Consider the following 25,776-nt stretch of genomic DNA (forward strand, 5'->3'; position numbering starts at 1 on the left):
AAGCTTATCTTAAGGGAAATAAATAGCAAAGAACTAAAACACATTTGCAGCAACCGTAATTTAATAGAAAATTGGGCTCTAACAAAAGGCTGCATGCACAGGGGCTCCCCAGGAGCAATTCTGAGAAGCCTTTGTCTATGCTTCTGTCTTTACCTGACCAGAGGCCTTAAGGCAGTGGTCTCCAACCCTGGTCCTGGAGAGCTACAGGGTCTACTGGTTATCATAGTAACTCTGCACTTCATGAATCAATTAGAGCAGTTGATTACACAGTTAATTCAACTCACCTGGTGTCTTGGGTCTCAACTGGGTGCTGATTTTAAGGTGAAAACAAAAACCAGCAGACCCTGTAGCTCTCCAGGACCAGGGTTGGAGAGCAATGCCTTAAGGTAAGCCCCACAGTCTTTATCAGTTGATGCTTTCACTGGCAGATTAAACATGTGTAGCTGTCAGAGTTGTCCTGAGTAAATTAATGTATCAAAAGTCTTCTTGCTACTGATTCTGCTCTTAATCATGTTTACTGTCAGGGCCTCGGTTTGACAGTGGTACTCCAGCCGGACTGCTGCAGCCCCAGTACTGTAACAGTATGACTAAGTCATCAGGAATTTGACTTTAGTACTATGCAAAATGAGTCCCTGTGCTTCTAAGCGTTACAATGCTGTACAGCATTTATTTTTTTCAGATCATGACTCAGCAGTCCTGCTCCACTCAGTGTCCTGAGTTCTATACTCTAATCATTTTAAAACATATTTATTTTCCAAGTGCATCAATTTTTTATGACATTTTATATTGTACTTTACCCCATTCACCATTTTGAAACAATTTCATACTGATAATGAAATTCTGTAAAACTGCATTTGTCTTTAAATCAGATTAACCTCTTAGCGCAAAGCCCATAGTGGTTGGCACGCCAGCGTGCCGAGATTGCTGAACTCAGACATTCAGTGCTACTGCAACCAAAGTATGAGTTAAAAACAGAAACGCTTTGTTTTAGTTTCATTATTAGACGATACGCGACAACTATGCCGAATACGGAGTTTCGCTGCGTCACCATTGCTGGTCTGTTCGTTCATTTAACCATCAGCCCTCCCTGGAGTCTCATCTGAAACTACACCCCCCACCCATGACATAATGGACAATATTGTCTATCTGGGCATTCATAAAAAATATTCTTTCACTGCTCAAAAATCATATTCCGTCATAGCACCAAGATAAACCCGACAATAGCCGTAAGATGCCGATACAGCAGTGAAAACGCTGCTCACTGATAACGAAATAAAGTTTTCAAAAATTATACCATGTCATTCTACAGTCAAAATCTGGGACTAAATATTGAATAAATATACAACCTTGCCATTGGTTTACGCGTAGAGATGTCCCTTTGGAAAATGAGTGGTCATATATTGCCTTGGACAATCCGTTTGTGAAATATACGCGCATTTGTGACGCCTGGGTACCTTCCAAAATAGCTGTGCGTAATACCACACTGTTGTTTACGGCGTTGTCGCCATTTTTAGTACAGTCTGGCTTGATTGACAATTCATTTATTCAGTAGGTGAGAGTATAAGCTTTCTAACGATGTATACCATATCTAATTTTGCTTTTGGAATAGCATTTTATAGGTCAGCGTAACCGAAAATGTTGTTATCATTGCATTCACTTACGAACTCACTCTGTGGTAGCAGTAAAAGACAATACTATTATTATTGAGGACTTATGAGAATAGCTAAGCCATATGTTTGCTGACAGACCGAGCTAACATCGTTTTCTGGAGCAAAACAGAAGCGGATAGCATCACAGATTTACAGTCTCTGTCTCCATCTACTGAACACAGATAAGATTTCATTATTGCTATGCAAGTATTACAGCTCAAAATATTTCGGTTATATACGTTACTTTTGAAATTGAATGTCTTTAAATAGGTTAGTGATATTATATAATGTGGACATTTCACACTGTAATATAAGCGTTAGTTAGTAATGTAATAGTTTTTGTGAGGCATGCAACAGTGATGACGTGAGTGTTGGAACATTGCCAAAATGTGGTGTACGGTTAAAAATTGTTTTTGTGTAGTCTCATGATCCCCATACAAGAAAACATACGAGACTACAGAGTATAGAAATACATACCACAGTTAATTATCACACATTTAGGTACTGTACCACATTGTGTGACGATATTTTTTGCATTATTTTTTAATGTTTTAATGTTTAATGTTTCATCTTAAACCTTCATAAGGGGCTCATTTATATGCTTTATAATGGACAAAAAGCATTTTATAAATTTTTGGAGAAATTATGTATATGTTTCTGGAACCCTAGATATTTTAGACTACTGTACTGATGGAAAGCTTATAATTCCCACTTGAAAATGCAACCGTGAGTTTTATAGTCAAAACAGTTGATTTGTAGTGAAATACGTGAATATGTTGTGATTTACAGTAATTCATAATTTAGACATTTTGGATAGATTTGGAGACGCTTAGTTTTTGCTTCATAAATCTATAGTAGTTCTACATATCCACCCATAGATTTTATGAACTTGTGGTCAAGAAGTTTTTGATCCAGCACATGCGTAGTTTAACCTGCTCTATATATGCAATCTCTCAGTATTTCATTGCCAACTAAAAAAGTGCAAATTCATTTTGGATTTCTTTGTCTAGACAATTGCATTTGTGGCACTTTATTTCTTCCAACATTATGAATAAAAACGAATCTGTGTTAGTATTTTAAATTGTAAGCAGGTGCCAAGTCTCTGTGGTGTTCACATCTGGAGTTATAAAGCTTTAAATAGGGTACCCCATAAATGGGCAAAGATTGGCCAGATTTGGCATGTGCGCTAAGGGGTTAAGATATTTTCGCTTTATTGGTTTCATGAACACATTTGTTTAATAGGTTTTGTTTATTATTTATTAGTCTCCCCCACCTTCTCTGTACCTCCCTCAGTCTCCCGTTCTAACTCCCACCTCATTGGTGGATAGGTGTGTGGCCACACCCCTCGTGATGTTGCTGTGTGCAGAGAAGAGTCTATGCACACCACTCCTCTCTTATATTGCACAAGTCTCACAGCATCTGATACTCCCCTTGCCAGATGCCTGCTCTCCCTCCCCCTCTCATAATACTGCTCCATCCTTCTCTCTCTCTCTGACGCCTGTCTTGCTCCCTCCCTCCCTCTCACTCTCTCTCTCCCTCTCTCCATTTCTCTCTCATATGTCAGCTCTTTTTCCCTCCCTCCCTCCCTCCCTCCCTCCCTCTCTCTGTCTCTCAGCATGGTAGGTCTGTAGTGTTTTCTGGCCTGAGCAGCTAAGCAGCTGCCGTATCAATACAAGATTGGTGGGTGGGAAAAGAGGATGAACGGAGGATAAAATAAACCCTCAGGAGATTGAAAACCCTATAGCGACAAAAGGGTGGACATCCAGAGGAGCTCTCTCTCTCTCTCTCTCTCTCTTTCTCTCTCTCTCCATCCCTGGCAGCGGCGTTTCCCTTCTGAGTGGTGGAATGTAGCGGAGGGATGACTGCAGGGTGTGTATTCTGCTGCAAGGAGAGGCAGTGGATGGACAGCAGGGCGTGAGCGGGTGCATGGACAGACAAAAGGAGGGACCCACAGGGACTCTGACTCTTGAGAACTGGGACTGGAGCCGGCTCAGGAGGATGTAAACCACCTCACACCTCCAAGGCTACTCCCAACCCAGGACCTTCTGTCCCTCCCAGATGCACAGGCGGCTGGTGATTTGGGGGACGCAGGTCTTGTCTCCGTGGTGACGAGCTGAGTCAGCTGATGTGGAGGGGACAAGACTGGATCTGTGAGCTGGAAGACACGACAAAGCAACAGCACAAATAACAGTAATAATAATAACAATAATTTAAAAAAAATAATAATAAAAAAATGTTAATAATAAATTTTAAATGTAAAATCTTCTTTAAAATAAAAGCAAGGGCTGTCTGAATCCACTGCGCTCTGTAACGGCTCTGGCCTGGATGCTATACACGAGCGGATTTACAGTGACTCCAGGATCCCTCTTCCTGCTCCTCTTTCGACGGTTTCTCATTCAGCGTGTCCTTGGATTTACCGATCCTGCACTTCCTTGCACCTAGCCCTCTGGGTGTGCTTGCGTGCGTGTGCGTTTCTGTCTTCATGTGCCTTTGTGTGTGTATATCTGTGTGTGAGCTGTTCTGTGTGTGTGTGTGTGTGTGAACAGGTTTGAGTGTGTGTGTTTTTATGTACATTTGAGCCCTTTTGCTTATGTGTGAGATTGCATGAGCACATCAGTGAGTGTGTTTTTTTTGTGTGAGAGAGACATGCTCAGTGTTGCCATTCTGCCCTGTGTAATTAGTGCCCAGCTGGTGCCCAGTTTTGGGGTTGACCAGTGGTAAGGCGGCAAGATGAGCGAGATCTCTGGAGTGGCCATTACTGGGACAATGGTTCTGGAGGAACCAGAAGGGGGCGGGACCTCAGTGGGTGGGGAACAGGCCTCCGCCCCAGAGCCAGGGAACCTGCATTGTGGATCAGCCCTGTGGCCCCGCCCACAGACCTGGCTGTGTGTGGTCCCCCTTTTCATTGGCTTCGTAGGCTTGGGGCTCAGCCTGATGCTGCTGAAGTGGATCGTGGTGGGGTCGGTGCAGGATTACGTGCCAACAGACCTGGTGGATGCCAAGGGGATCGAGCAGGACCCCATATTTCTTTCCAAGCCCAGCACTATCCCCAAAAACCCCCACACCACCACCTCCAGCGGCAGCCCCACAGTGAGGGTCCAATCTCGGCCCGGTACTCATCCCAGTGCAGTGCCAAACCTCGTACCGAGCCATCGGACGCCGCACCTCCACAACCGAATCAGCACCCGCCTCACGACTACCACCACCACCTGTTCGCCCCACTCGCAGCCGCCGGCTGGCCAAGATGTCACCCCCCGCAGCACCACGGTGCGCCGCACCGGCCCTGGCAACGGCCGCAACAGCGCCCCCTCCTCCACCAGAGTGGCTCCACCCAGCTCCTCCCCCTCACCCTCCAACCACCCCTTCCTCCACGGCACCACCCGCACTTGGAACCGCGATCGCTCCTCCAAAGGGCCGTCAGTCACGCCTACTCAACCGCACCTGCATGTCAAGACAGGTGAGTTTACCTTCTGATTGTTCCTTATCTGCTTGGTTAGAAGGGCTGTGTGGCAGGGTGGCACCTAGGAACAAAGGAGTGTGGTGTTACATTTCCTGTTTGTAATGATGCATAGGTAGAGATGTGACGCACATATGACATATGAACTCAAAATCCTGTACAATTTGTTCAGTGTGTGTGCTTGGGTATGCTTGGGTTGTATTAAAGCACATGTTTTTGTACCAGTGAGAAACAATTTGCATGCTTGGATCTGAAACATATTTACGTGAAAACTTATCTTAGGACTGGGAATGTAGCAGGAACAGATATCATTGTGTGAAAGGCAGGCATACAGAATGAAATGCAGGATGTACAGACTTAAATGGAGGTGTACAGACTGAAATCAAGTTATAGACTGAAATGGAGGTGTACAGTATAGAATGCAGATACAGAGTAAAATTCAGGTATATAGAATGAAATGCAAGTGTACATTCATTTCATTTCATAATCTCTGGAGCACCAGAGTGATTAGTCATCCAAAGTAAAAATTATGTTTAACATATATGTGTGGTCCTCAGGAATGTGAAACTTTATAGTATTGTTCCAGTTTTCAGGTCTATAAAATGTAGTAAATTAGAAATAAATTGTAGTAACTTTGCATTATTATTCTCGCCTATGCCTTTGACATTACTCATAATGCATTCATTGTTTGCAGGTAACCCCTTCTTTTAAATTCTGTTGCACATAGTCTGTGGATGCAAGCAATGGCTATATGATGTGTACATTGCATATCTGTTTCCCTGTCAATGTTGCGATGCTATCAGAATTTTGGCAAGTTATAATTAATTTTACTTTTTGATGATTAAATTCAGCTGGTAGTGTTTTTTCACTTATTGCCAGTGCAGATAGCAGGATCCATTAATCACGTATATAGTTATTAATTAACCATTTTATGGGAGTCACCTTGTTAGGTACTGTTGTGAAAATCCATTAAGGGGGATTGATAGATAGAGTTTGTGTAATGTCAGATACTGTTTTACATAAATTTTCCAGGAGATGGAGTCTGACCTCATTTACACAAATAGCAATTGCCCCTTCTGTATGATTCTGTATGGACCCCTAACAGCTTATTAACACCAACACACTGGAAAGTGGTTCTGTACAGATCCATGCTGAATTACTGGAGTACTGGAGTATAGTCAGCAGTACTATAATCTAATTTTATTTCTTCATTGGTGTCATGCAAAAACATTGATTGACCATTTCTTTTTTCTTTTCTAAGCTCTACTCCAGCTCTATACTGTAAAGGTCTCACAACAGCAGCTAATAAAATAGGTTAAAATCTGTATGTGACTTAAGTGTGTTGCAATAGATGGGAAAAATAAATAGATAAAAATAAATAGATGCTTGTTGTTCTTGTGAATTCCTCTTTTTAGAGTAACAAGGCTTTTTGTGTTTAGTAGTGCAATTTAAGGGAACTTCTGTTGTACTGTATCTAACAGCTCCCTAAGCTAGTCTGGAGCTCCGTATATATTCTCTCCGCTACACTTATACCATTCATCTCTCTCTCTCTCTCTCTCTCTCTTTTGAGCACCTAAACTATGTCCTGCCTACTACATTAATTGCATTAATTTAGCCTGCTCTACTTTCCCCTGAGAGGGAAGCACCAGTGATGATGCACTTGTCATATGACTGAAAGTATCCAATCAGCACAGCTCGGAGAGAGTCGGCTAGGGATAGCCACAATATGCATCTGCATGCCTTCATAATTAAACAGCCATTACTACTCCTTCCACTCTCTTAATACTTTACACAGCTACAGTTTAGCCCAAAATTATTCATACCCATACCAAATTTTGAGTTATAGTGAATTTTTATTTGATGAATAGGTTTCTTCTGGCTGGAAATTACATAAGAAGGTGACAAAACATGGTAAGACATTGTGTTAGAGATATTAATGAAAAATGTTACCTATTTCTATGTTTAAAAAAAAACATTTTTACAAAAAATGCCATGTCCAAAATTATTCATACCCCTTGAAATTGTTGCAATGTTTGAGGAAATGCAAGCTTCTATACTATTCCAAATGGTCCTGGTAACTTCTACCATGTTCTAGAGCATTCTAATCAACTATAAATTGAGAACAGCTGATGCAGTTGTTCTCTAGTCAGTTTATAATCAATTGCAAGTCATGACTAAAACCAAAGAGCTTAGTGAAGACCTCCGGTTGCGCACTGTGGCTGCTCACAAGAAGGGGAAAGGCTACGAAGCTATATCCAAGTGTTGTCAAGTGCCAGTGGCCACAGTGCAAAGCATCATCAAAAAGTACAAGGAGTTCCACACTGAAAAATCTCAAAGGGCGTGGTAGGAAGCCAAAAGTGACCCCTGCGCTGGCAAGAATGGTAGTGGAAGAGGCCACGAAGAATCCAAGGATCACCACCAAGGCCATCCTGAAGCATCTGAGCAATTCTGGTACCAACATCTCAAGGCAGACACTCCAGTGGACACTGCACAAGGCTGGCCTCCATGGATGCCGACCAAGGTAACCCCACTTCTTCAAGACAGGCACACAAAAGCGCACCTAGCCTTCACCTGGACAAAGAAGAAAGCTTTTGGTCATCAATTCTGTTGTCGGACGAGATGAAAATGGAGTTGTTTGGACACAGGGACGTGGCTTTGGTTTGGCGAAACTAAGGAGAAGCATTCAACCCCAAGAACAACCATTCCCACGGTCAACCATGATGGTTTGAATGTAATGCTTTGGGGGTGTTTTTCAGCCAATGGGCCAGGCAACCTTGTCAAAGTAAACGGCATCATGAGAAAAGAGGACTACATTAAGATTCTGGAGGAAAACATCAGGTAGTCTGCAGGAAAACTTGGCCTTGGGCAGCTCTGGACCTTCCAACAAGACAATGATCCGAAACATACAGCCAGTGGTCAAGAAATGGTTAACAGAAAACAATATCAACGTTTTAGAGTGGCCCAGCCAGAGTCCAGACCTGAATTGCATTGAGAATCTGTGGAGGGAACTAAAGACCAGAGCAAGGAAGCCTTCCAACCTCAAGGACCTGGAGATCTTCGCAAAAGAGCACGCCTCTTTTCCAAAATCCCAGTGGAGACGTGCAAAAAGCTTGTTGGCAATTAGAAGAACCGTTTGACTGCTTTGATTGCAAATAAAGGCTTTGCCATTTATTATTGAGGAAGGGTATGAATAATTTTGGACATGGAATGTTTTGTCAAAATGTAAAAAAAACATAAAAATAGGTAATATTTTTCATTAATATCTCTAACACAATGTCTTCCTATATTTTGCCATCTTCTTATGTCATTTCCAGCCAGAAGAAAACTATTCGTCAAATAAAAATTCACTATAACTCAAAATTTGGCATGGGCATGAATAATTTTGGGCTTAACTGTATACATACACAACTGCACTCTGCATACAACTTAATACTTTTCTCTCTCTTGCATACACACGCCCATACATAGGCTATACACACAATTTTATAGCTCACTCTACACAACCCTACTATACCCACAATTACATACTGTACACAACCCTTCTGTCGTGGTGCTTGTCAGCTAGACAGGACTCCCCGTCATTCATTAAGCTATATGATTTGAAGCCATGCTTATTATAAGCTTCAAGACCTAAAACCAAAAGAGAGGATTTTGTAGCTTCTTTGCCAAAGATCAGCAGTATGAAATGAGATTTTGCAACCCGCAATATTTGCAACCCCATGCAACCCCATGACTGGCTGTGGATTTGGTTCAACAGTAAAACTGTGCATGAATCACAGGCAGAAGATTACTCCTCTGCTAAGAGGATTTCTGTCCTGAACAGGAGATACCAGTCTCTCTTTTCAAAGACGTCCATTCACATTAGCATGTTTCCTGTCTGAGGCACAAGAATGTCAATATGATTCCTGCTCTGCGCTTTCTGATTGGTGGAAATCTCACTCCTGTTCTCTGCCTTCTGATTGGCGGAAGACTGACTCCTGCTGTTTGTATATTGATTGGTGGAGAAACCTGATTCCTCAGTTCAGATAGCACCAGAATGTAGACATGAGTATCTATGTGATGTCTGTCCACTGCACATAAGCAAAAAACATGTATTTAGCATTCTGGATAAATAATTCTATTGTAGAAACATGAATTGCATATTTTGGAAACACTAGTGGAACTATTCTGGAAGGAAAATATTTGCTCAAAATAGATCATATTTGTCATTTGCAAAACAGACTATTAAAGAATAATTCTTTCTGGATTCCATCAGAATAATACAGTCACTTGGATCTATACAGATTTAATTTTTAAGTGAGAGAATTGTGGATCAAGTAGAAGGAGTGAGAGGAACATATAGAAGAGAGAGTGAATCATTGATGAGGCTGTTATGAAGACTGATGAAGAGCTTCATAAATGGAGAGAGGAATAGCAGAGAGAGGATGTAGCCACTGACCTCAGTGAACATGGGACCTATGTGCCAGCACACATGCATGTGCACACTGATATGCATACATGTGCATGCTCATGTATTACACAAACATGCATGCACACAAGTGCTCAACTTCATGTTTGCACTCACATGCACATGTGCATGCATACATATACATTGTACTCACCATGCATGCACGCACACGTGCACACACACACACACACACACACACACACACACATACACGCACAAAGGCTATGCTGAGCTAAAACAGATAATCTGACTCTTACCGCACACAACAAAGCAAATACCAGGCTATTGTAAGTTCCTGCACAGGCAGCATGTTGCGATGACACAGCAATAGGATTCGTTACCTGAAGCCCTGTGGTCTGCTGTTTCATCCTCCATCTAGGTGCCAGCAATGCTATTTAGCTGGATGAATGGTATAGGTACAGTATATGGATGATGTCATGAGAACTATCAATTATATTAAGATGCATGAAATGCATACGCAAAAGTTATAAATGGTATTAAGATGAATAAATGGTATGGACGAGAGTCATTAATGATATTAAGCTGAATGACTGTATGCTATATAACATGTATCAGAGGCCACTAATTGATTTGCGATGCCCATTCACCCTCTGTGGTATCACTGCCAACACATTCATCCCCCTGCACAGATTCTGTCCAGCCTCTGTATCTCTGAGGACAAATACATTCACACAGGATTCAGGAGCCATTTCGATTTCTGAGCTTGGATGTAGATCTGGCCCGGGTGGGTGCAGTAATCCTGCCGACCTGCCATGAAGTAAGGCCATAACACAGGTTCTATTACCAATGAGAGACAGATACATACTGATATACAGTGATTTACCTTGATTTATACGTATCTACATTGTTAAGGAATGTGCAAATTTACCATTATTTACACTGATGTACACTGTAAGGACACTGGTATATGTCTTTATACAGGGAGAAACATTTAAACTGATTTACACAGATTTACAGATATCTGCAGTTGCTCAAAGATGAATGTGGTTGTTATTAGGTTGATAGACAGGATGATAGCAATACACAGCATACATTTGCCTTCATTATATGATGATTGAACGAGATGTGTTATTTATACACTTATTAATAGCAGCAGTATACAGTATTTTTACTCTCTTGCACTGTGAGATTCATAGAACCTGGGGACTCTCTCCGATAATGACAGTATTAATAATAACAGCTCTGCAGCAAATGTCAGATACATACATTATTGCATATCTAACAGTTATCTGTTCATCAGACTTTTGTTCATCTACTTTGCCCTCACTACCCACAATGCAATTTTGGTCATATGACTGCCTTCATATCCACCCAGTTGCCACTCTGTCATTCCCTCAGTCAAGACTTCAACATCACAAAGTAATGTGCTGTCAGCACACAAGGTCAATGACAAGCCAGCAGTAGGCTGCATTTGGAGGATACTGTCCCTTCGTGATAAAGAGAAGAGCCACATCATACTATCAAATTGTGCCTGCAGAGAGCTGAACAGGGGAAGTGGTTTTTCAAACAGAAGCTTCTGTCATTTCAGATGCATAGCAGACCACAGGCTTCGTGTTCAGATGGGCAGAATTCCGAGGTCAAATAAAACATGCATCAAAAAGCAAGCAACAAAACAGGAATCACATCCTCCCTTGCTGTACACAGATTTGAAACAAAGAATTCATATTCATTGTTGCTGCTTCTGTGGCGCATGCTCCTGGGAAAGCCTACCAGTTTAATTTGTGGTATGAACAAAGTGGCAAGAAAGACATAATACCATTTCACAAAATGTAATTGAAGAGTAGTTTCTGCTCCGCTATTAAGTTAAAGTGTCAAAGTGTCAAAGTGTTTTTATTTGTCAAGTGCACAGTATAACAACAGGTCATTCTGAGCAAAGAAATTCTTATGACATGGCAGGCAGCAACTACGTAGAAGCAGAGCAAAAATATCAAAGAAATACCTAAAATATACATAATATTAAATATAATATTTAAATATTAGCAGCAGTACCAGCCTGTACAGATGGGGGATATGGACAGTGAGTATTAAATATTTAAATATTAAACATATAAAGTGCAGGAATGCTGATGAATATGTGCATACGACTGTGATAATGTACATTGAACGTACATAGAAAGTGAAGGAGCATACATAGGAGGTCATGTGATCAATGTGATCCCTGAGATTAATGTTGCTGGTTGAGAAGCCTGATGGCCTGGGGGAAAAAACTGTTTGTGAGTCTGGTCGTCCGTGCCCGGATGCTCCGGTAGCGTCTACCAGACGGCAGCAGCGAGAACAGACCATAGCCTGGGTGGCTGAAGTCTTTTATGACTTTCTGTTCTTTCCTAAGGCATCGTGTGTGGTAGATGCCTTGCACAGAGGGGAGGTGGCAGCCAATGATGCGCTCCGCTGTCTTCACCACCCTCTGGAGGGCTTTGCGGTCAGCAGCGGAGCAGCTGCCGTACCAGGCAGTAATGCAGCCAGTGAGGATGCTCTCAATGGTGCACCTGTAGAAATTGATGAGGGTTTTGGCTGACATGCCAAACTTCTTGAGTCTCCTCAGGAAGTATAGGCGCTTTTGGGCAGTTTATACTGCTGCGTCTGATTGCCTGGACCAGGTGAGGTCATCATTTATGACCACACCGAGGAACTGGAAGCAGGAGACTCTCTCCACTTCAGCTCCGTCGATGTGAAGTCCGATGTGAAGTCCTGAAGTCCAAGATCATCTCCTTAGTCTTGCAGACGTTGAGACAGAGGTTATTGTCCTGGCACCATGTTGCCAGGACGCTGATCTCCTCTCTGTAGGCGGTCTCATCGTTGTTGGAGATGAGACCCAGGATGGTGGTGTCGTCTGCAAACTTAAAGATGGCATTGGAGCTGCGTGTGGCCACACAGTCGTGCGTGAACAGGACGTACAGGAGGAGACTTAGTACGCAACCCTGAGGGGCTCCGGTGCTCAGGGTCAGTGCAGAAGAGGTGAGGTTACCCATTCTCACCACCTGGGGTCTGCCCGTCAGGAAGTCCAGGATCCAGTTGCAGAGGGAGGTGTTATGACCCAGGTTCCTGAGCTTGGGAAGGAGCTTAGCAGACACAATTGTGTTGAATGCTGAGCTGTAGTCTATAAACAGCATCCTCACGTAAGTGTCTCCCTTATCCAGGTGGGAGAGGGCGGTGTGCACTGTCAGGGCGATGGCGTCGTCTGTAGATCTGTTGGGGCGGTATGCAAATTGAGGGGGTCCAAGGTGTCAGGAAGAAAGGAGCAGATGTGGGTTCTGACTAGCCGCTCGAAGCACTTCATGATGATGGAGGTCAGTGCTACAGGGCGGTAGTCATTCCAGCAGGAGATGGCAGGTTTCTTTGGTACAGGAACAATGATGGTCTGTTTGAAGCAGGTGGGGACTGCAGACTGGTTCAGGGAGAGGTTGAATATAGAGGTGAATACCTCCGCTAGCTGGTCAGCGCAAGCTCTGAGGACACGGCCTGGAATGTCATCTGGCCCTGGTGACTTCCGAGGGTTTACTCTTTTAAAAGCTCTCCTCACCTCAGCCGTAGATAGGGACAGAGTGCAGTCGTCCTGGTCCTCATCTAGCCTTACAGTAGGGATGGCGTTGCTCGCCTCAAACCGTGCGTAGAAGGTGTTGAGCTCGTCCGGAAGAGAGGTGGCGGGCTGGGCATCACTGCTATTTCTCCCTTTGTAGTCTGTGATGGAACGCAGTCCACACTACATGCGTCTTGGGTCGGAACTGTGGTAATTAGACTCCAACTTGTCCCTGTAGGCTCTTTTGGCATCTCTGATGGCCATATCTGGACTTCCTCAAGGCCTCCAGGTCCCCAGAGTTATGGGCAGAGGACCGTGCTCTGAGCTTAGCATGGACATCACCATTAACCCAGGGCTTCTGATTGGGGAAGGTCCTGACATTGACTTTCGGGATGACATCATCAGTGCACTTGGAGATGTAGGCTGAGACAGAGTCTGTGTATTCATTAATGTCCCCATCAGCTGCAACACAGAACATCTGCCAGTCTGTGGTTTCAAAACAGTCCTGGAGGGTGGCAATGGATTCCTCACTCCAGCGTTGAACTGCCCGAAAAAACGGTTTTTCCTGTTTTAGGCGTTGTCTGTAGGTTGGGAGGAGAAGAATGGAGGTGTGATCCGCCTTGCCAAAGGCAGGGCGGGGGAGGGGTTTATAGCTGTCCCGTATTTGAGAATAACAATGGTCAAGAGTCTGGTCACCACGGGTAGGAAAGTTAATGTGCTGGTGATATTTAGGCAAAACTTTCCTCATATTAGCCCTATTGAAATCGCCAACAACAATAGAAGCTGCCTCAGGGTGAGCGTTCTCTAGTCCATTGATTACTCCGTAAAGGTCTTCTAGCACGCGCGTTTTATCCGCCTGCGGGGGTATATACACTGCTGTGATTATAGCGGAGCTGAATTCCCGAGGGAGGTAGAAGGGACTTTTATAGAGCTCCTGAGTTTTATAGAGTTTTATGAGTTTGTCTTATTCTTTTCTCTTAAACAGCCCCCCAACCCCACCCACAGATTTATGTCTATGGCTTTTCTTTTGTCTGTTATGTTTCCCCTCAACGGACCCCAGTCTGACTAAAGTTTATGATTTACACCATTTGTCCTCTATCTTTGGTGCAAATGAGCATACATCCCTGGGCTGTGAATGTCGCAACAGTCGACTGAGATTGCTACTATGTAATAGTGCACTGTGGCCTTAGGGAGGAGCAGCGTGCGGTCTAGAACACTAGAACATGGGTGGGGGAGGAGGGAGTTGGGAAGCCAGAAGCGAATGGAGACAAATTTTTGTGAGTTACAACATGTAATGTATTAATCTTTAAAGCCCAGGCCATGCATCACATGCCACTCCAGCTTGTGGGTGAATACTTAAAAGCTAGCAGGATTCAGTGGAGTTCCTATAATGTTAACATGCTTCATGTTAACTTGGGTTATGAGATAAATTATGAGAATTTTGTTTCTAACCGGAGGACTACTGAGAGGACTGGAATTTTAATTGTGTGTGATTGCTGACTGTTAGATCTGTCAATTTAATTACATCCCCACAGAGCCTAGTGGATTGAAGTTTTTGCCACAGGAACACACCACCCTGTTAGCTCTCATTCAAGAGGTATAAAGGGGGTTTTCTCTCAGAATGGAGGCAAGTGTTTCTGCAGATGCTTCACAGTTTTTGTGCTATCCAGGAGCTCTGTGGTTGTGTTTGGGTGTTCATTGCACTGTGGCCACCCTTGAGCTTGCCATTCCTCTGGACTAACAGAGGTTATTGACGTGACAGGAGTCCAACAGATTGTTGGTGATACTGAGATGTACTGTGGATCAGGAACAGCAATCATGCTGTGGTGGTTACCTGGTTAATGTAGCAATATATTTGACTATTGGGGTATATGGTAATACTGTGGAATGTTGGGGTCTTTGGCAGAATATAGTGATAAAAGGTAGAAGCGGTGCAACAGTAGAATGGTGGAGCCTTTGGTAGAGTTTTGGGGTTTTTGGTTGAATATTCATAAAAATAACAATAAAATCACAGATACAGTATAATTATAGACTAACCAGGCGGTTAGCTCCTACATTTTGTCTGTCCTCCATTTTTAAACTACTGGTTTGGGACAGGAATGGTGCTTCTGAACATCCTCTGAAATTGTATTTGATCTTTTTATGAATTTTGAGAAGATCCAGTCAAATTGAAGGTGTTTTGAAGAAAGATGGAGTGTGTGGTAGAATATTGGTATGTATTGTAGAATTCTGGGGTTTATTGCAGAATTTTGGAGTATGTGGTATAATATTGGTATGTATTATAGAATGTTGAATATGTGGTAGAATATATAGTTGTAGAATGTTGGGGGGAATATAGAATGGAGGAGTACATGGCAGAATACTGGAATGTATTATAGAATGTTGGGTATTTTATAGAATGTTTGGGTATGTCGTCGAATATTGGAGTGTGCTGTAGAATGTTAGGGTATTTTATAGAATGTTGGAATATGTGGTAGATTTTTGAGGTGCACGGATGAATGTTGAGGTGTAAAGCAAAATTTTGGTGTATGTGGTAGAATGCTGGGGTATGTGGTAGAATGTTTGCATGCATTTTAGAATGCTGTAGCATATGGTGGAAGGTTGGGACACATGGTAGATGTTGGGGTGTACTGTATAATTTTGGGGTTTGAGGAAGAATGCTGGCAGTAGAGGCTTTGTTTGTAGAGAAAAGAATGTTGAAGTCGTTTAGAAGACAGAGAGGCAAATGTAAAAGGATATTGAGATATTTAATCCCATAAAGAGGCAGGTGGCTGTTAGCAGCACTGCATGAAAAATGATTAAAGAGGTGTATGTGTAAGCTCAAGGGGGGAGCTACAATTGTCTAATAATTAAGGTAGAGACTACCCAACTCTCATTTGGGTAGGTGAGAGATCCTAAATGTCAATACATAAATTCCCCACACAAGAAGTGTTCAACTGAATGAGCGGGACAGAGGCTGAATTACAAAAGTACAAAAATAGATTTTATTCAGTGGTCATTGACTCTTTTTCAGGGCTCACGAGAGGCGACTGGTAGCGGTAATGAACAAGCTAGATAGGAGCAGGCACCAATGTAATCATAAAACAAATCCAATCAAAGGAAAACAACCAAACAAAAAAAACGGGGGAAAACGCCACCTCCGGTGGCAGGAAAGGTGAGGGGAGGGAAAAGAGGAGCTGGGCCAGGGGATGGGTAGGCTGCAGGGACTCCACAAGCTATAAACCGCCCGCCCACCAGGGGGAGACTTTGAGAGTGTAGTGCCTAAACCGGCCAGAGGGGGGAATACAAGGGGAAGGGCCAGAGGACCTTGTAGTAAGGCGATTATCTTTACACACTATGGTGGTGAGCACCCTGCTATGGGCAACGGTGTAGTCAAGTGGCTTATCTTTACATGCTACTGTGGTATGCACCCCACTGTGGGCAATATGAGTGATAAAACAAACACACTTAAATTAAATACACCCCAGATACGGGCATGCTGTTAGGGGGTAGGGCTGGTCTAAGCACTACCAATGTAGAAGTCACACAAGCAGAGGGAGGGGCTGATTGGGGAGAACTAACAGGGCCCTGCAGGGAGAAGAGGAAGTACCAGGCCAATGTTCCTATCTGAGACCCAGGGAAGGGGGACAGAGGGTGTGGGAAAAACCAAACAAAAGAAATAAACCAAAACAACAAAATAATAAAGAAATAAGGGTGCACTACTTTACATGGACCTACTTTATAGCTAGGGAAAACAGTGACTGGTCAATGCGTTCAGTTAGAAAACTTCCTAAAACAGATGAGCAAAGGTTAGTTTAGTGCCATCTGATGACCATACAGGATACTGCACTTAATACACATGGAGGGTATACATAAACAATATAAATCTATACAATTGCCTCCTACATCCTAAGACCCACTGCAATACATCTATAGCATAACAGTGATTCACTTCGGAATATCAATAAATTTCACTGGATTTAACCTTTAATACTCATTATCATATGACTTACATTTCTAATAATACAATACAAAACATTTATGCAGTTTGAAAGATGATATATAGATAGATCGATATAATAGATAAATAAAATGAATGGATATAAGCATAGAGCAAGTCACAGTCAATACACTTCGGTTGTAGAGGCTAACAAGACTAATGCATACCTTTGTTCAAGGTCACCGTGGCTAGAGCAGTGCTAGGCGAGTGGACTATAGGCTACTATATCTATAGTGAAACAAAAGGGATGAGTGAATAGCCTATAATCAAACAAGCATAAAATACACACTCAGTGGTAACATACAATGCACATCTGAAATACCCAAAGCCAGACGAACCTGGTATAAAGCCTTCACCCGTGTAAACCCTCTCCAATGGCCACAGCCGACCGAGAATGGCCCACTGCGCTGCTACAAAATACAAGACAGTGTAAGGTGGCTATATATCTATATTTTATATATATATATATATATATATATATATATATATATATATATATATATACATATATAGCCAGGGATATTCAGTGCGCACATTATTACGATAAACCATTACAAATGTTCGATGTGCTTATTTTGTATTAGATGTGGGAGACGGATATCCCTCGCCAACACCGCCACTATTACGATAATACAACACAATCGCAGACGTACTTTCGTTGTAAATGCCCAACCAAGCTCGGAAACAAGTTTAAAACATCTTATGATCAAGAATAAAACATACCACACAGTGATTATGCGGAGATGTAATGCGCACTGAAGGCTTCTCACTGATGACGTTCATCTAAGTACAGCGTTTGTCAGAACATGCATCTCTCAAATAACAGTTAAAAAGGTTAAAATGCCACAGAATAGCGCATTCAGACCTACCGAGAGCAGATGTAAGGATGCAAACAATTCTCCCAGCGAGGCGAGAGCACAATGGATTCCACGGGCTCATTCATAAAAAGGAAATATGTCTCCTAGGGGCGGAGCACGAGTCAGTTGGGAGGAGACACTATGCAGACAGGGCATACCTGTTACATATGTCTGCATGTTTAGGGGTATGCGGGTATGTCAGTGTCTGTGTGGGTGAAGCCAAAGGGAAGAGGTGGTTGTGGTCAAAGGCTTATTGTGAGCTATAATGGAGACTTATGGAGATAGTGTTGAGGGTGAGGGACAGTTGAGGATCACAGGGTCACCATTGGAATTGTCAGTGGTCGACATGGTAGAATACCAACCTGGCTATTGTTATGCATGTTACCTGTGAATACTGAGATGGGTGGTGACAGACTTGCTCTGGACTCTTTCTCCTTACCAATAATGTTGGCAAAATATTGGCTCAGTCGTAGAAACTAGTCAATACTGTACATTTTTTGAGTCTAAGTGCCAATCTTGTTCACAATGCAGGGTTCCACAACACAGACCCCCACCACACTGGACTATACAGCACAGGCTGACACAACAAAGTGTCATAGAGCACACCCTATACAGCAGATTTATAAAGCACAGGCTTACACAGCACAGTGCTATACAGAACAAGCCTGCACATGCAGGGGCTGGCTGAGGTTATATGCCTGAAAGGTGGGGAATTAGCAGTGGAATTCTTTTTTTGCAGATACAGAATGTGTCAGGTGGCATTTTTAATAATATATCAAATGTTCAGAAGGGAACCCTGGGCCAGCATGTTCTTTTCAGTTGAAGGGCTGTTTTAATCATTTATATTACAGAGAACGTGTGCCACTGAGCAAGCTGCGTGTTATTTGCACTCAGAACAGAGCTATGAGCTCCAGGAAAACATGCAATCTGCTCTTCATGCTGATTTCATGCTGTGCCTTACCCAACAGTACAAAACACCATCACAGCAGGTGCTATCCTGCCACCCTAGTATCAGACTGCATGGCTAATTGCATTGAAAACATCTTTCTAACATCGCTGAAACAGCAAAGTCACAACAGGCCAAAATGTGAAATAGAACAGTTTAAGACTGAGTCTGGCAGATGGTGATCTGACCTGATTGAGCGGTGTGTGGAATGCAGGGGGACTCTTATGGATTTTTGGCACTAGCCAGCTGGGTTAGTAGTCAAAAATTTCCACTAGCCCAGCTGAAATGTTTATAACCCTGTTTTTAAATCTATAATATGTTTACTATTAATCTCTTCACATTCACAGCATGCGCAATATTTTCATGTTCTATGAGTTGTAAAATTTCCATCAATTGCTAGAATATGTTCACCACAGGATTCTTAACTGACAAGATTTTGTACCTAAAGCTTACCCGTTTATGTTACTTTGTAAACTTGGTTTGTGCCTAGGGATTAAATTAGGCAGGTGCCATTCAACTACCTTAAGCCAAACTCTGGTCTATTTTATTTTATTTTATTTTTTTACGGTACACTGATCATCACTGATTATGATCTTCAGTCACATCGGATTTTACAGAACAGACTCCCTTAAACAGACTCCGCTCAAGAAATTTAACTCGCCTGACTTGCCTCTGGCAAGCAGGCACGAATTTCTAACCCTGGTTAGTAGACATACTCCATAATTGGTTGTAGTTGTATTTACTGTAATATGTTTTCTGCTATAAAATTGCTTATCAACACAAATTTTCATGATTTATGGGGGAAATGTCCACTTGTTCCAGTGCTCATAAATTATAGTTTATACCCGCATTTTAAAAATTCTAGGAGCATCTATCCAACCCTACATGGTAAAACGGTCCATGTATAGTCAGTCCCTACCAGCCACCCAGCAATCCACAAATGTTCTCACTCTTGTTTCCTCTTGATTTTTAGATGATGAGTTTTTTGACTGAAATGGAGGCAGTGGAATAATATTAGCAAAAAACAACGCATTTCGTAGCTTAATGTTATTACTCACCCAACCGTGATGAGTAGATGACAGTTTTATGCGAACCTTCCATCTACATTTCTGCCACAGAACAATGTTGAATAACAATTGGCTGACTAGAAGCCCCAGGGAAAAGCGGGCCAGGAAGAGCCTGCCTGACACACGTCATCATGACACTGAAATTTAAGTTGATGCCACAGAAACACTTCAACATATAGAGACATGAGGAATCAATACACATTTCAGCACAATTTTCTGTTTGTAGTCCATCATGCACTTTTCATTTTTAACTGCCACTCGCCCAGTGGGCTGGAGCTCTTTTTGGTACTCGCCCTTCGTCTAAACCACTCTCCTTGGACAAGCGGGCGACATTACTTTCCAAACCTGGTGGAATGGTTCTTAGTTGAAAATGTGTTTGTGTTAAAATATAAAATCTGACAGCTGCAACTCCCTCTCGCTTTCTTTTTCTTCTCAGTACTCTATCACCCTAACAGATAAATATTCATTTTGCCTGAGCTTGTTCACAGAAGGAACCCTAATTGAGAGTAACAAAAATAAGTAGAACTGACAATGCTCATTGATTAAAAGCAATGAAATTAAATATTGAATTTGAAAGAAAACTGAGTTAAAATAGACACATAAAATACAGCAGTGTACACATTATCATGAAAGCAAGTGGCTGTGTTTTTGACCTGATGTGTTTTTCTGTTTTCTCTGTCAGTCTCTCTGTCTATTATCTGTGTGCATTTTGCATGTATGTTTTTTGTATGCATGTATGTGTGTGTATATGTGCTGTATGTATGTATGTATGTATGTGTTTGTGTTAACTGCTTGGTGGTTCTATGTGTCACGTTTAACTCTGTAGTGCTAGTACATCACAGCTCGACCATAGTGACCTGAGTCTCAATTATATAACTGTAACATGGAGGCAAAGAGAGGCTGGTCATATTTCAGAGATAAAGTAATGAAAGTCAAGGGTGAGGACACATGAACCAAACCGGGGCCCACTGAGGATCAATATGACGGCTCTCCCTTTCTGCTGTAGTGGTACTGGGTAAAGGTGAAAAGGCTGGTGTTGCAGGGGATGTGAGGTACAGTGGCAATTAGTGGATTTAAGCTGACAATTGGTTTCCTGAGGGCAGGCTCTGATTGGTTTCCTGTGGAACTGGACACCACAGTAGGTTATGAGTGGCGTTCTTCTGGATGCACAGTAGACATCTGGGCAGGTTCTGATTGGTTTCATGTAGAGTTGTTCATTAGAGTAAGTTTCAGCTTCACAGGAAGTTGCCCCCTCATTAATTCCCACAGTTGTAAGCACTGCTTCAGAAACACATATTAGCCTTTAGCGCAATGTTCACTGCCTTTCCCTCACCTTCACACCCAAATATGATTATTCTGGGATTTCACAAACATGATTTATTGGTCTGTTTCTGTGCAGTATTATGACAGATACTGGGCCTTAGCGACAGAGAGAAACTGCTCAGTATGTGAGTGGCACTGAGGGACTCAGCTGAATTTAAGGCTCTAACTCACCAGCCTGGCAGTTCAGTATGAAACTTTTAAATTACCTGAGCATCACAGGCCGGCAAGGGAAATTATGAGGCCTGTGTAAGAGAGAGTATGCATTTTTTTTATGAATGTATGTGTGTATGCCATTTAAATGCATTGCTAATTAATAGAATCAAGTGTGGAAACTTAGGGCTGAAATTAAAACCTAAAGGATGGTAGAACTCCAAGAAGAGGGTTAAAAAATGTATTAATGCTTACTGTACAACTGATGTCAGAGAGCAGAGAGGTTTGCACACTGCTCAGTGGTTTTAATCTTTCTCCTGCATTTAGTCTCTAGTCATTCAGTTTTAAATGCCACCACTTATTTTCCTTGGTGTGCAGGTCAACGAGAAGACCTCTCACTAGTTCCTCTATCTCACACAGTTCAACACTACAAAGCAGAAAACAAGTGCTTTGCTTTTCAGTTTTAGGTGTGGAGAGCCACCCATTTATAATATAACCATTCAGCAAACAAACAAACACACACACCTAAACCTATACACTAACACACAAATTCACACAGATATGCGTGCAGTTTGAAATGAATGAAAATTACAAAGGAATTCTTGTGGTTTTTGCTACAAAATACTCTCCTGGGGCCTCATTTAAAAAAATGTTCTTAGATTTATACTTGAACTTAGTCTTAAGATCATTTCCGACGGTGTGCTTACGTTCGATTCATAAAAACCTTGCTTACAGGTTTTAAGAAGCCCATTTGTAACTTACACACCTGTGATTCATAAATCTCAAATTAACTTAAAATTGACGGCACCTGAACGTGCCTTATAATCAGCGATTTCCCCTTATATAATGCTAGCACAAATGAGGGTTTAGTCAGGACCAAAAGAGAAAATCAAACTTTTTGAAAGATCATCATGCGCAAAAAAATCATTCCGGTCTCTGAAAACTCTCTCCCTTCTAAAAGCAGGGTTTTCTATGTTTTCCAATAATGCAAGAACAGCCATGGTTACTTTTTTCTAATTTGACACACTTTTTATAGAACATCGCATCCTGTTTTTAACTCAAAACACCTTGCGTCTGGCAATTAATTCTTCACGCCTTTAATTGATAATTCCTATCAAATTGTTCATAAAGCTAATGCAAAGTTCACCACAGGCTTGGACGTATATGCGTCCCAAACTGCAGTACCCCTACATAACCCGCAGGAAAATCACTTACGTCAAGTCTATATTTTGCGTAGAGATAAGATTTTTCCACGTCAAAATAAGGTTTTATAAATAACTACTTGTACGTGGTTTTCTGCGTAAGTCATACTTCAGATCAAAATTGATCCCAAGTCCGTTCTATAAATGAGGCCCCTGGTGCTTTGATGGCATACTCACAGCAGAAGGATGGGGGCTTCGGTCTGTCTCGGTCTGGTAATTATGGGTTTCGTGTAAGCAAGCTTGAGTATTACAGTGTACTTTGAGTTTTTTTGGATATTTGGTTTGCGGAAGTCTTTAATGGTGTTAATCAGAGTTTGGTCGGGAATGACATTTGTTCTGCCGCTGAGTTTGAGTTCAGTATGCGTCAGAAGTTGGGCATGCCATTAGACCCCCTCTGCAATTCTGAATTTCAGTTACATCTGTCTCTTTCTCTCCCTGAATACCCTGCTGTCAGTACACCAAACCCACCACATGCAATGCTAATGGCTGATATGAAACATTAAGCACTCTCAGAGCTCACAAATGTAATCATGAAACTTCTGCAGCAAATCCTTGACATAACATTGCATATGCTCTAATTTCTTTCTGTTCTTAAAAAAATCTAATTTTAGAGAAGGCAAGGGGTGGCTCTATGTATTGGGATGGAATATTGGGTGTCATTTGAATGGGAGCAGGAAGAATGTGGAGTCATTTAGTATGTGTATGCATGTGTCTGTGAGTGTATGTGTGTGTGTGTCAGTGGTGGATACTCAAAAACTGTACTGAAGTTTAAGCATTGTTAGGGTAATGGGAATGAATTCAAGTACTAGAAGTCATAAATGGGTCTAAAAACTATTCAAGGTCAAATTACCAGGTCTTAATTTAGTAACTTGTAACACTTAACCTAAGTGTTAAATAGGCACAATTTTATGTGGAACCCTTTTACAGCCAAGAAAAACATCTGGTATATGGTATATGTATACTACATATATTTTTCCATATTTTCCATGCTCTCAAGCTAAAGCTGCCTGGACTGCCACACTCTGAATTTCTTTCCACCGAATTACAATTTTTCTGAATTGCTAAACCACTAAACCACATTCTCTGAACCAAATGCTCAGTGGCCTAAACCCATTTGTCAAATTAATCGCTCTTTTGGCGAAACTCTAAACACATTCTCACTCATTAAAACACATTTCGCACTGTGATGCACTTGTGTTGCAAAATGGTAAACACGGGCGGAAAAAGTTAAACACAACTACAATACAGTTATCATCGTTTATACACAACAACTCAAAATTGTTCACACTTGTTTCTAATGATGTGATCAAACCAACTGTACAGAATATAAGCCAGTTCAGAGTGCACAGGTGGCACAGGTGCGTTGAATGTTGATACCAACAATGGATGGAAACAATCTGAGAGGCAGAGGAGGAAGAGTATGTGTAAGAGGTGGTGGACGAGGAGGAAGAGTATGAGGATGAAGAAGAGCATGTGATGTCCTGTCTATGTTGTGGTTTGGGACAATGTCAGCTTTCACTGATACGTGAGTGGTTCAACATCAACCAGCGATTCATAAATGTCATAAAACTGACATCCATTGTCTAAGCATGCTCTAGTTTTGAGAAGACACAAATGTTATCTATTTTGGCAAAACTCATAATTGCATTGATAAGGAAAATGAAAAAAACACTTCTAACAATGTTCAGTATGACTCATGATGGAACCTGGGTTGTGAGTGCAGCCCAACTGGACCTCATTGGCAGGACAATACAGTAAATGTGCATTGTATCATACACAATAGCAACAACACTCAAAGTGATAACAGTTCACACACTTTGCTGTACTGTACTGAATTAGAATTAGGTTTACCTAGCAAATTCACTATTTATATGATGATATATTTACTGTATTGTATCATGGCAACAGTCTTTATATTTACTGTAAAATTGCAGCCTATTTCAGGACCCCTTGAAAACTTCAAAAAAGGAGAAAAAATAAGCAATTTTTACAGAATTTTATACCCTTGAATATGTAACATGACCTCATGAGGCCAAAACATATATACAGTATTTTGATGGTTGTGTTTTTAAATTTATCACACCAGTGTGAAATCAATGCTCAATAAGATCTATTCATATGAGGCCTTGTGAACCATTTTGATGGAAAAAGTCAGTTTTGAGAAGAGAGAACATGGTTTTGAATGCATGAATGCATTCTGCAAGAGATTTGTGTAGTTTTGGCAAAAGGTTAACTGTTGCTGTGCTTTGTGTGTAGAGTTTTGAGAAATTGAGCTATAGTTTCAGAAAACGTGTTTAAACAATTGAGAAAAATTGTAAGTTAATATAACACATTATATGTTATAACACAGTTTGTAACTAGGTTAGTTAGCCTACTAAAGAAATGGTGCCTTGCTAGGTACCGTTAGCTTGTGATAGTTGGAAGCATCAAGTGTTGAACGTCACTCTATGCACAATGAGGGTAAAGAACAGACCTGCTGTTTTCCTATAGTGCGTTCACGTTTTAACCAACAGATGTCGCTGGTGAGCTTTCCAACCGAGCCGCCCCACTGTAACTAGTTTAAAAAACATCTTAAAAATACATTTAAAAAAAAAATCCCCTTTGCTTAGGCCCGGCGGGGGGTCAATTTAGGCCGGGCTTGCAATACACTGGCGAAAACCCTGGTATTACTTGCAGTACTTACAGTATACAATATATTCACTGTACTAAGTTGTGATTACTATACTTTTTATTGCAAAATGTATTTACTATATACAATAAACATTTTTTTTCTGTAACTACATGCCCTGGACGCTGTGTTCTCAATTTTTTGATGTAGTGTCTAATGAATGCTCTGTAGTGTTTATATATTGACTGGCTGTGTGTATGATCTGAAAGCATTGTTTAATTTTGAGGGCAGATTAAATGGTTTTGAGGCGATTGTTTGATTTTGCCAGAAGAGTCAGGGGTTTTGTGAATGTAGTTTGAAGATTTGGTTTTGTTTTTAAAGTTTTGAGAAAATGGGTGAAGGTTTCAAGAAATCTGTCTTAACAATTGTGAAAAACTGTAAAACCTAATTAAAATTAAAACAGCTACATTAATGTTTGCTCAAAAGAGGCATCAATTCCCAACAAATTATCTAACTAGTAGTTTACGTACTTATCGAATGGAACTTTGGAATG

At 41.6% G+C, this 25,776-nt stretch overlaps 1 protein-coding gene across 1 annotated transcript in view; it reads left to right on the forward strand.

The window, feature by feature from the left end:
• Positions 1–275: 275 nt before the first annotated feature.
• LOC135247634 (pro-neuregulin-3, membrane-bound isoform-like) overlaps positions 276–25,776 on the forward strand; it is a 292,814-nt gene continuing 267,313 nt past the window's right edge. The window contains exons 1-2 of the mRNA XM_064321340.1: positions 276–386; positions 3,470–5,106. Of these exons, the coding sequence (XP_064177410.1) occupies positions 4,380–5,106 (727 nt within the window). The 5' untranslated portion in view covers positions 276–386; positions 3,470–4,379. The remainder of the gene's footprint in view (positions 387–3,469; positions 5,107–25,776) is intronic.

Source organism: Anguilla rostrata, chromosome 2 (genome assembly GCF_018555375.3).
Source record: "Anguilla rostrata isolate EN2019 chromosome 2, ASM1855537v3, whole genome shotgun sequence".
Lineage (NCBI taxonomy): Eukaryota > Metazoa > Chordata > Actinopteri > Anguilliformes > Anguillidae > Anguilla > Anguilla rostrata.